The sequence below is a fragment of the Chrysochloris asiatica genome, unplaced genomic scaffold, assembly GCF_000296735.1.
Source record: "Chrysochloris asiatica unplaced genomic scaffold, ChrAsi1.0 scaffold00027, whole genome shotgun sequence".
Taxonomy (NCBI): domain Eukaryota; kingdom Metazoa; phylum Chordata; class Mammalia; order Afrosoricida; family Chrysochloridae; genus Chrysochloris; species Chrysochloris asiatica.
In genome coordinates this window covers 6384947-6397965 of record NW_006408545.1, presented here as the reverse complement: position 1 = coordinate 6397965, position 13019 = coordinate 6384947, and the positions used below count along the sequence as shown (strand labels likewise).

Here is a 13019-nt window from a genome sequence, read left to right as displayed (position 1 = left end):
CCTCCATGCATCATCAGATAACCAAGGATACACCCCATAGGTTCCCCCTCCCCGCCCCCGCCCCGGACTGTCAGCACACAGCCCCTCTCCCTCTCTGAATCCCGTGTTCCCAGTCATGTCATCATCTCTGTCTCCTTGCCTGGCATCACTGCTCTCTAGGTAGGGTCACACTCTCCGCTCTTCTCACTTGATGGTTCCAGGGACCTCCGCTCCTGGGCTGCAAAATCAATCACTCCCATTTTTTTGTCAAAAAACATCTACCTCTATGTTTCTGACCCTCACAGTCAGTCCTGATGGCAATTATTCACTGTTGTACCGCAAAAGTCTTATCCCAAAGGGGTAGTCTTGATAGACTTTTTTTTTTTTGAAGGATACAAAATGATTATGGGGACTTATCATGAAGAAGTTTGAAGAAAACGGAAAGCTGAATTGGTGAGAAACAGACCTGGAAAGTTGCATAGACTCATTTTTCCCCTTTATGACAGTGGACTTACTTATTCTTCTTTTGTTGTTAAGTGCTGTTAAGTCAGTTTCAACTGATAGCTACGCTGTATAGGGTTTCTGAGGAGCAGCTGGTGAGTCTGAACTGGCAACCTTGCGGTCCAGTGCTTAGTCTACAGTGCCATGCCAGAACTCTTATTCTTCAAGGGTAGCAAAGGCTGTCATAGGAGAATTTCACTGGGAAACCCTATCCTATGCACCTTGCAGTCCTGATCTTTCCTCTTCAGACTTTTTTTTCCTAAAATTCAAAGAACATTTTAAAGGAACACTGACTTGAGAATTTTGAGGATGCCAAAACTACTATTCTGATGTGGTGTAAATCAAAGAGTACAGAATTCTATGAGGAAGCATTAGCAAAATGGAAGCACTGCCTTCAGAAACATGCAGGCACAAGCGGAGGAAAGGCTGAGAAACAACATCTTCACAACATTATAGTTTTGTTTAGTAAAGATTTCTATGATTTTGGTAATAATACTTTTTGACTTACCCTTGTATAACAGTGGAAAAGGCAGAATATAAAGCTGTAAATGTTTAAAAACATAAAATTATTGACACTATAAACTAATACTGATTAGATAATACAAAAATTATAGTAAATCTGTGGAAATGCCACACAGACAAAATTTAAAACGTAATTTCAAGCTCAAAGAAAAGAGAGTCCAGTGGACAGAAAATCAATCCCATTGCTATGTTGCACAAAAGGGAAAACCCTAGGTATAGAAAAGAAACCAGAAATATAATGTTTAACTTTAAGAAGGAACCAGTGGTGAATTTTTTTTCTTTTTGGCTGCTTTTTCTGGTATTTTCCAAATTTCCTTTTATTGCGCATTACTTTGATACTTACAAATCCTAAAAAAATTAAAAACAGTTCTGTGACTAAGAAAAACATAGGATGTTTTTTTGAAAATCAAAATGTTGACCAGAACATTCACTCTTTGTCTCTGATTATTAAAGAGGAAAAACAATGAGAAAAGAATAATAGAAAAATCTTTTGATAAAACACACAGAAATCCATACTCGAGGAATAAAATTGATCAATTATTAGACACCAGTAACTTTCACTTCAAATGAAAATTGTAGTAAAGAGGGGTGAAATTATAGAGGAGATTAGAGATGTTTTTCAACATTAAAGAGGGCTTCTTTAGAGTAATCTGCTGAAGCCAAGCAACATGGGGGAAATTTATATCCTCTACCGACTCCAGGGCACACAGCAACAACAACCGACTCCACAGTACTTAACAATAACAACAACAACCTATGAGGAAAGGACCTCTCCATATTATCTTTTGCTTAAAATGCTTTCAAAGTCCTCAGCAGGAATGACCACAGCAAGAAACACACCAAAGACATTCTCAACAAGTGAAGTTGTACTCTCTACAGCTTGTTAGGTTCCACAACTACGTTCTGAATGATTAAAATGGTGATGGTGGCTGCGTGCGTGGAGTCCTTTCCCACTCAGAGCAACCCTGTACAGGGTTTCCGAGGGTGTAAATCCTTACAGGAGCAGAAAGCCTCATCTTTCTCCCACAGAATAGCTGGTAGTTTCCAACTGCTGACCTTGCGGTTCACAGTCTGATTTGTAACCACTACGCTACCAGAGCTCCTTGAAAGATTAAAATAGATGAAGCTAACAGACCCATTTTGATATTTTTCCACCTTTTAAGTCAGCAATATTTTTGAATGGCACACATATTTTCCAAATATATTTTGGTGCAATTAAGGGGTAGAATTAACTGAAAAAGCATCTGTAACTCTAATCATCTCTGCATTGTACCCCATTGTTTCATCTAGCCATAAAATGTTACTAAAATACCACCACCAACAAAAAAAAAAGAAAACCCTGCTTATTTTCCCTGACAAGTTAATGTGAAAAGAAAACACCTGTCTGTTTCAGGCCTACAAAAATGGTTTTAATATAAGGTCACAGAAAATTCAAAGGTTTTATAGCCCACTATAAAACAGCTCTTTGTCTTTCCCCACTAATTCCCTAGTGTCACATTTGACAAAACAAGGAAACTTCAGATAGTAGAGGTGTTTGCAGATTAGCCTTCCAAGCCATAAATAACATTGGGTTTTGCTCACCTACAAATATTAAGGCAGCTTATCAATGTTTAAGGCCCTTCCTCTTTGTAATGGTTGCTAACATTTTAACCCAGGTAAATTAAGAATTTTTTCTTTCCTGTCTTCTTACATTGACAGAGCACACATTCATAAGATTCTATTATCAGGCTTCATGGTATAAAGAGTAGACCATCACCTACCTAAACACCCAACTGCAACCTGTGAGTTCCTGTTTTGGAAGATGTATCTTCTTTATGCTTTCCTTGTTTTGCTTTCTCTTAGTGATAGTTTCAGTCCGAAATGCCCTGGAAGATGTAGCTGTGATTCCCTGCAGTTAGTGCAATGCTACAGACTAACTGAGATCCCCTCCGGCATTCCTTCCACCACCAAGAGGCTCTACATCAGCCACAGCAAAATTAAACACCTCCAGGTAACTCTGGCATTTCACTCTCAAGTTGCTGCCCTTTTATTTTATGAGGGACGAATGTGAGTTGCTAAACTTGATTTAAATAATCATAACTTAAAGTAGTTGCACTAGTTCCCTGCTTGCTCTGTACTACTAAGATGGGTGCATTCCTTTATATATTTGCTTTTAGGGAAGCAGGGGGAAAAAGTCAGGGTCTATGGTGATGTTCCTTTCTATTTTTATTCAAAAAATTTTTAAAGATTACATTGTTGCATAAAAAGTAAAGAAATGGCTCTTTCTTAATAAAAAAAAAGTAAGAGAGTATATTGTCATTTTATGTCACTAGGATTTAAGATCATCCTTTTAGGGGAATAGATGGTTTTGTTTATACCATAATTCAGAGATGATATTTATAATATAAGCCTTTCAAGATGAACCCAATGTAACAGAAAAACTCATATGAGTCCTATGTCCCAGGCAGATATCAGTCTTTGTGGAAACCTAGACAATGGAAATGCATGGGTTTTGTTTTGCCAAGTTACCCCAGTCCTCATTCTATATGCTTTTAATTGTGCCTTTTATTTTTATGCTCACTTATTCAGAGGTTATTGCAAAGAATGCTATGGAATTGTCTGACTTAACATAAAGGAACTTTTATTTTGGGCCTTTGGTATTAGGAAAGTTATCTAAGAGACGAGGGTTGTCATCCTTAGTTTTTGGTTTTTATTAATTAGCTATGTGCCCATGTTAGACAAGTAATTAAAACTCTCTGGACCTCACTTCTTTCTAACCTGTATGAAGTGAGAGACTGGGCTAGATAGGCAATCCCAGACCCCTTCTAGATGGAAAATTCCGTGGCTCTTTGATATATCCATTAGTAGTTTCTCCTTCCTCTCACAGATCCGAATCCTAAGAAAATGCCTTCTGTGATCCAGGTGCAGACAGGTAGCAGGTCATTGTAGTTTTCCTTCAAAAGGACATATCTGCCCCTCATACCTTTTTTGTGGTTCCAAAACTTTAATGCATCATTTAAACAGTTTACAACATGTGGCATGGTATTTATTCTGATGCTTGAAAAGCACAATTGCTTAGTTTTCACTGTTTACTTTCCTCTTTTAACCCAGTAGTGACCACTGCCAGAGAGCAAGTCTAACCCTGATGGGTCTAAAGGTTCAAGTAAGACACCTGGTGACAGGGTAAGGCGCGCAAATATTTGCTCTTAGGACTAAAGATGCCTATAAAATTAAGCTATACAACTCACCAAGTTCAATTATTGAATGAGTCAGTTTCACTTAGGTTTATGTTAATTGAACAGTAGTATTGCTGCTTCCTTGATTTTAACTCAGACAGCTGTCTCTTGGGAGGACAGTTCACAACAGAAAGTGTGGTAAAAGATAAGATAGTTTCTTTAAGGAAATGAAAAGTCTGACCAATAATATGCTCTTTTTAAAACTCATAGGTTTTAAGTGACTGCATTTCACCTATATTTAGTGAATACAACATACATTCTGTTTATTTGATTTGAACTACAAAATCAGGTGCCTATATTTTGGGGTTCTCTGCCCTTAAACAAAAAGAGAATATATTGATGGCATCTATCCATAAACAATCCTACTTCTTTGAGGTTAACACATCTGCATGTAACACTATTTGTTGCTCCTGATCCCTTTCCTCCTGGCTCATAATTTCCATTGCAAATCCTGCATCTTCTTGAATGGTTTCATTGTCTATTTGGATTACCTGTCAAACATCCTAGCCTCACACATTCCTTGAACTCATAAAAAGTTAGCTATCTAAATTTCCATTTCACCTCATTCATCTTCCTGTATTCTTTTCTTCACCTGAAACTTCTCTACTCATAAAATCATGAATTCCTATATTCACTTTCTGTTCATCTCTTTTCCTTTCAACTATCATACTCTTTATCTTTCCAATTCATGGAGACTTCTAGCCCATGTTTGCCTCGACATTTATCTTCTTTCCCAATCTCCCCCCTCTCTGAATCCCTAAACTATCTCAACACCTGTCCTGTTAGCCTTATTCCTAAATTTGCCTTTGTTATTCTTATACCTGGATGTTGCTGGAGAGGATCCACAAGATGGTTTGGAGCCACCACAAATTCCAGGTCACTAGTGTGGCACTGTGGGTTAATGCGCCAGACTGCAAAGCTGTTTGAATTGCAAAGTCGGTGGTTCAAGCTCACTAGCTGTTCCTTGGAAACCCTATACAGGGTTGCTATGGGTCAGAATCGACTTGACGGCACTTGACAACAACAACCAAAACTGGGGAAGGAGCTCTGATAGCGTAGTGGTTACGAATCGGGCTGCCAACTGCAAGGTCAGCAGTTCAAAACTACCAGCTGTTCTGTGGTAGAAAGATGAGGCGTTCTGCTCCCATAAAGATTTACAGCCTCGGAAACCCTGTTCAAGGTCACTATGAGTTGGAACCAACTCCACAGCACACAACAACAACAACAACCTCAGCTGGGCCTTGAAAGTCACCCATCTATTTTTTTTTATTTCTTCTTGGCCTGCTTCTCCCAACATTTTCCTTGATGTCTTCTGAAACATTGGTACAGTCTTTGGATCACCTACACTCTTGCCCTCCTCATTCTCAACAAGTGATTTACTTGACATTTTATTAATAAATGATGACAAAAGTGATGTCATTAGTTTTGATTTCACCCAACCTCTGTTCACTAGTCTCTATTTGCTTCCATAAATTCTTTCTCCATGACAGAGAAATGGAATATTTTTCTTCCTATTCAAAGAAAACCCCCCCCATCTCATGTCTTGAATCCGTCCTTCTCAACTCTCCTTGGACCATGCACAACATTCTCCCCACTTCCATGTCTTCAAAAGCTCTTTCTTTATGAATTCCTTCTTCTCAGTTTATAAATATGCCCCTTTATTTCAATAAATGTAACATTCTTTAAGTTTTTACTCCTCTTCCTCTGATCTCCCTTTATTTTCAAAACTTTTTGAAAGAGTGTCTAAACTATTTCTACCTCCCATTAATCTTTAATTCATTGCTATCTGGTTGAGCATCTTTTCATGTGCTTATTGGTATTTTTGGGAAATTATCTACGCAAATACTTTGCCCATTTAAAAATTGGGTAATAGTGATTTTATTCTTGAGTTCTAAGAGTTCTTTATATATTCTAGATACCAATCTGGTATCAGATACATGATTTGCAAATTTTCTCTTCCATTCTGTAGGGTTGTCTTTTCACTTTCATGGTGGTGTTCTTTGGAGCAAACAGGTTTTAATTTTGATGAACTTCAAAGTATCTCTTCTTTTATTGCTTGTGCTTTGGTTGCCATATTTCAGAAGACTTTTTACCTCAACAAATGCCATGCAAGTTATGCCTTTATTTTCTTCTAAGTGTTTTATAGTTTTAGCTCTCATGTTTAGGTCCTGGTGTGTTAATGCACTGGACCACAAAGTCGGTTTGAACTGCAAGGTTGGCAGTTCAAGCTCACCAGTCACACCTCAAAAACATGGTTGCTATGGGTTGGAACTGACTAGATAGCACTTAACAACAGTAACATGACCCACTTAAAGTTAATGTTTTGTATGGTGTAAGGAAGCAATCTAACTTCATTCTTTTGCATCCTCTGACCTTTTAATCACTGTTTATTAATTCATGTTTTATTCTCAAAGCCACTATGAACTACTTTACTGTGCCAAATAAATAAATAAATAACAACTGATTGTATGTGACACCAAATTAATATTGTGCAAGGGTGACCCAAATCACTCCTATTTTGAATAGTGTTTGTTCAGTTTAGTTATATGTATCTAAATAGGCAAAACGTAAATAATTTCCATTTCACTATTGTCACTTGAATTGCTGCAAGCCAAAGTGATATTTCCTTTTCAAAGGCATAAGGCAAATAAGGAGGTGGCACTCAATTAAAATCATAGAATGTTACATCTTTTGTAGAATAGAAGAGTTTCCTTTAAATCTCTTTTAGGTAACAAACATTTAAATAAGACATTACTGGGTGGGTGAGAGGGACTGGGGTCATGGGTGATTTTTAAATGCTCTCTTCTTCATACTTTCCGGAATTTTTCTCAAATGTTTGGGGCAGGGTCTGCACAGAACTGAAACCAGAAATAAACCCTTTCATCTGCAGGTCAACTAGAGATGCTCCTGTGCTCAACTTTACTTGCCTTGATTTTTAAGCAACATTCAAAAGGCTGCCAGAAGCATCAAGGTTAGCTATAGGGCAAAAGCATCTCTTTCCACATCTCTGGAGAACTGACCTGTTTAGGCAACAGAAATGGAAGAACAGGCCTCGCAGAAATATTTCTCTTTGTCAGCTCTACAAACTCAATTGAAAAGTTAAAAATCAGTGTGTGTCTTTTTTGCTATTTGTGCCACCAGACTCTAGATTCTTGAACTCAATGGATATTATAGCAGTAAGGCTAAACATGTGCATATAAACTCTGGGATAAGATAAACCTGGGTTGAAAGCTTGATTTTTTCCCACTTGCTAGCAGGATATATTTGGATGCATGGTTTTCACCTTCTTGAGCTTTAATTTCCCTCTCCAAAAGGGGAATAATTAATTACCATGCATAGGGCTTTGTAAGGATTAAGCATAGTAACTTGAGAAATGGTAACTCTTTTCACTAATAATAAAAGTAGTTTGTATTGACTCTGACAAAAAGGAAAATGTTTTCTGTGCTTAATAAAGGAAAACAACTATTTGCTAGATTCAGTTAGGAATATGATGTCTATTTACTATTTATTCCTGTTGTGAAATGTCGTTGAGTAAGTTCCATTCATAGAGACCCTGTATAGGGTCTGAGACTTTTAAAAATCTTTGCAGGAGCAGAAAGCCTCAACTTTCTCCTGCATTTACTATTTGGTGGTGGTGGTTGTGTGCCTTGGAGTCAGTTCCCACTAATAGCTACGCTGTACAGGGTTTCCGAAGCTGTAAAGCTTCACCGAAGCAGAAAGCCTCATCTTTCTTCTGCGGAACACCTGGTAGTTTCAAATTGCTAATCTTGAGGTTATCAGCCCGACTTGTAACCACTATGCTACCAGAGTTCCTTGCATTTGCTGTTTAGGCCAGTCCATATATGTGAATTTTGCAAATAAAGGTAAAGAAAAACTGAAACTTTGACACCAAACTTTGTCTAATCCCAAAATAAATTGCCTGTTAAAGTCCATGTCATCGTTGAGATTTACTGGGTGACCAACAATCTTTTAGGGTTTGTGGTCAGTCAGATATAAATAGAGATATTAGTAACATTAAGTTCTTTGGGGATATCAACAGTCTAAGAGGTGAAGAGCTATGTCTAGAGTCACTTTTGACTCTGTATTAAAGGTGAGACAACAAATTTTATAAATAGTTATCAAGCTAGAGAAAACCTGGAATAATTCCTTTTTCTGCCTAAATGTAACCATACTCTTGCAACCATATACAAAGGATTACATCCTACAGAATGGAGACCAGATGAAAGAACAATGGGTCTTGAGCAGGTCACATAATTCCTTCAGAAATTAATTCTCTAGTCCTTTAAGGGGGGATTTAGATTACATAATCCCTAAAAGCTTTGCTCTTCTAAAACTTTTAAAACAATATTATTTTGTGTATAGATCGTGAGTCTTTTTTGAATCATTTAAATGAAGTAAGAATTGTATTAGTAAGAATGGGTTTTAGAGTCCAATTGATCATTTTGAAGGTCTCACCTTATTGTTGTTATTAGGGGCCATTGAGTTTGCTCCGGTTTATAGTGACCCCCAGGTACAACAGAACTATCTCCTAGTTTCTTCAATTATAAGCCAGTGTTGATTAATAACCATCTAACATAAAAAGCACATGACAATTTTAAAGACAACAAATTTAAGAATAAAATTACCATTATTTTTGAGGCTAGTAATAATAAATAAAACTTATTCACCATTAGGAAAATATCAAATGGTAGTAGCAATATGTAATTGGAAGTAGTTGCTAAAAGTATCAACATTAAAGGCAAGCAAACTTGTTTCAGGAAATTTTGACTGGGAATCTTCTAATAGTATAACAAATTAAGAGATGCTTTAAAATGTACCATGATTTACATCAAATGTCCTCGCAGAATGTTTGTACCCATAATATGTGATACAAAATTAATCCAAATTTAAGGTTTTAAGCATGCATTGGTATTATAAAAGGACTCAACTGCATAATTATATCAAGGATTTAGAAATTGTAAAAAGATGTATATTAAACTGTGTGTGAAAATTCCATTTTAGTTGAATTCTAAAGCAGGTTGAACTTTTATAAATAGTTATCAAGCTAGAGAAAAAACCTGGAACAATTCCTTTTTCTGCCTAAATGTAACCACACTCTTGCAACCAAATACAAAGGATTACATCCCACAAGAGATGGATGTGATGTTTAGAAGTTGGCAAACATTTGGAGAGATAGGGGTGCTTGAGAGTGCATATTATATGGTAAGGAAGTATGTGGGGTTAACAATAATGAACTTTAGGAGAGGTGCAGCATTACATCTGGAAGATATTCATCTCTGTACATGGATTTCTGCTTCACAGTGATGGAGACACATCATTGAGTGCAAAGCAGTGCCAAGTTTTTGATAATGTGTTACCATTGTTAAGGGTTATTGAGTTAGTTCTGATTCAGTGACCCTATGTACAACAGAAAAAAACCACTGCCTTGTCCTAAGCCATCCTCACAATTATAGTTATGTTTGAGCCTAACATTGTAGAGATGGTGTTGTTGAGAGTCTTTCTTTTTTTTTCACTGACCCTCTACTTTACCACACATGATGTCCTTTTTCAGGGCCTGGTCCCTCCTAATTACCCGTCCAAAGGAGCATTCTGGCTGCACTTCTTCCGACACAGATTTGTTTGTTCTTCTGACAGTCCATGGTATAGTCAGTATTCTTTGCCAACACTGTACTTCAAATGCATCAGTTCTGCTCTGGTCTTCCTTAGTCATTGTCCAGCTTTTACATACATATGAGGTGATTGAAAATTCCTTGGCTTGGGTAAGGCACACCGTAGTCCTCTAAGTGACATCTTTGCTCTTTAAAACTTTAAAGAGGTCTTTTGCAGCAGATGTACCAAATGCAAGATGTTATTTAATTTCTTGACTGCTGCTTCCACAATCCTTGAAAACTTCAATCCCTTCTCTGTTTATCATGTCTTTGTTTACTGGTCAAGTTTGGATCTAAATATAATAAAATCCTTGACAACCAAAATTTAATATAGATGAAAATGTTTATCAAGTAGGCACATTCCAGTAATAGCTGTATCCAGGACATTTAAAATGTTTATGTTAATCATTTTAAAACATTAAAAAATGCAATTTATAATTTTAAAACTCCAAACAGTAAAAAATATAAATAGATATAAGTAACTTGTTGTTGTGTTGTTGTTAAGTGCTGTCGAGTCAGTTTCAACTCATAGCGACCTTGTATAGGGTTTTCAAGAAGCGGCTGGTGAGCTTGAACCACCAACTTTGTGATTCAAACCAACACTGCAGTCCAGCACATTAACCCACAGTGCCATACCAGGACTAACTAGAGGTAGCAATTATAAATAGTTTGGTGAAAGGATTCCCAGATTTGTTCAATTTTTGGCTATTATAAGATTATGAGTCCTGGTGTGGTGCTGTAGGATAAGCACTAAACTGCTAACCCAAGGGTCGCTGGTTCAAATTCATACCAGTCACTCCTCAGAAACTCTATACAGGGTCACTATGACTAGGAACTAACTTGACAGCACGTAACGAAAACAGCATAAAATGATGCAACAAAGAAAATCATATTGCATAAATGATTGTGCAATTTGTAAGTACGTCAGCCTAGAAGTAGACTTGCTTGGTTAGAGGACATGCAACAGAAGTTGGCCAATATATGCGGGACTTCAAAAAGTTCATGGAAAAATTACATGACCTTTTAATTCCATTTTTCCATGAACTTTTGAAGCTGCTTCGTACATACCTCCCAACAGTGTGTGAAAGGACTTAGGAGATTTTCAATGCCTTATACTGATGTTAGCAACAATAAATAAAAATAATCTGGACCTGAGTTTCAATTCCTTTCCAAGAAATAATTCTAAATAAACCCTAAAGGAAAATCTGAAGTATATTAATATTGCAGTGATAAAATGTATGATTTTTTCCCCACAATTTTAATTTATTGCTTTTCTTCCCCCTCCTCACCATTGGCTCTTCTGTAGCTGTCTAACTTTACCCGAATGTTGGCTCTAGAAGATTTTATTCTGCTGGCCAGTGGAACAGAGTCAGTTGAAAATGACACTTTCAAAACTCTCAGTACTTTGAAGACCTTGGAACTCTGGAAAAATAAGTTAAGACAAGTCCCCACTGCTCTCCCAGCCAATCTTGAAGTGCTGAAACTAAATGATAATTCAATACGTGTCTTACATGGATCAGATTTTGATGGATTGAAGAAATTAAAAATCCTGGAACTTAAAAACAACCTCATCTCTTCTCTTTCTCCCAGCATGCTCTCCTCTCTTGTCAGTTTGCAAAGTTTGATGTTGGATGGCAACAATATGGAGTCTGTGGCTGGCCCACTGACACTTTCTCATCTGAAACATATGAGTATGGAGAACAATAAACTACATATAATACCAGGCAGTTTCTTTACTTCTCTTCAATCTTTGCAGTTTCTTAGTTTCAGTGGTAATTCACTGACCAAAATCCCTGTTAATCTGCCCAAATCCTTGCTATCTTTAAAGATGGAGAGAAACCAGCTCAAAGTGGTAAGATTTCGAGATATGAAACACTTAGAGAATCTTTCCCATCTTTACCTGTCAGAAAACTCACTGTCTTCCATCGATGGAGCACAGCTCCTTGCCAATTTAACTACTCTTGAGTTGTCCCAAAACCAACTTCAAGTATTGCCCCTCAGACTACCTGCGAGGCTACAGAAACTTGATTGCAGCAAGAATCTGATTCAGAGAGTGGCAGCACAAGATTTCAAGGACCTCCGAGATCTGAAACATTTGTTTCTGGACAACAACATCGTCAGCTTGTTTGAAGCTGGAGCCCTCCAGAGATGTTCTCAGCTCTCCAACCTGGCTCTAGAACAGAACCTTCTGTTGTCTATCCCACTAAGGCAAGTGAACATTCTTTTTTATTTTAGCTACTATAAAATTTGCTAAAGATTGGGGCAATTAACCATATCATGAAAGCAAGAAAATGAGCCATTACGTATAGATTATTTGACCAAGTCTATATAAGGGTTGTGTTGCTGCTGGTAAGTGCTGCTGAGTCCATTTCGACTTCTAGAGACCTTGTTTAGGGCTTCCAAGGCTTTAGATCTTCGTGGTGGATTCAAACCACAGATCTTGCTCGATCTTGTGGTTTGTAATCCAGTGCTTAGTGTATGGAGCCACTGTGTTCCTTATGTAAAGCCTCATTGTTGTTGTTGAACACTGTTGAATCAGTTCTGACTCATTGTGACCCTGTGTAGGGTTTCCAAGGAGCCACTGGTGAGTTTGAACTGCTGACCTTGTGGTTCAAACTGACCTTGCGGTCCAGTGTTTTATCCCACAGTGCCACACCAGGACTCCATGTGAGGGCTTAGGGATATACAATTTAAGCAGTGATTTGAAATCTTCAGCCTTCAAACTGACTCCTGAATTAATTTCTCTTGCATGTGGAACAACAAATATGCCAACGTGTGAGGAAGTACACTAACAATCATAATACAAAAATATTCCTTCATGAAATTTAATTCTCTCTCTCTCTCCTACACCCTTAATGTTCTGGCAATTTAAAATTTCTCTTTTTAAATCTCCTTCCCTTTGTATCCATCCCACTCCAATCTACCTAACGAGTTCTAATCTAATCTATAAAACTATAGTGCCTGTTTACATTAATTGTTCCTATTTATTTAGACTTCACTACACGACTTGGAAGGAGCACTGGCAGTGTCGTGGTTACGAGTCGGGCTGCTAACCTCAAGGTCAGCAGTTTGAAATTACCAGTGGTTCCACGGAAGAAAGATGAGGCTTTCTGCTCTCATAAAAATTTACAGCCTCGGAAATACTATACAGGGC

The 13019-nt window shown here is 37.5% G+C and overlaps 1 protein-coding gene across 1 annotated transcript in view; it reads left to right on the top strand.

The window, feature by feature from the left end:
* Nucleotides 1-2803: 2803 nt before the first annotated feature.
* LOC102817215 (leucine-rich repeat and immunoglobulin-like domain-containing nogo receptor-interacting protein 1-like) overlaps nucleotides 2804-13019 on the top strand; it is an 18984-nt gene continuing 8768 nt past the window's right edge. Inside the window, exons 1-2 of the mRNA XM_006839892.1 lie at nucleotides 2804-2992; nucleotides 11172-12073. Coding sequence (XP_006839955.1) covers nucleotides 2804-2992; nucleotides 11172-12073 — 1091 coding nt within the window. The remainder of the gene's footprint in view (nucleotides 2993-11171; nucleotides 12074-13019) is intronic.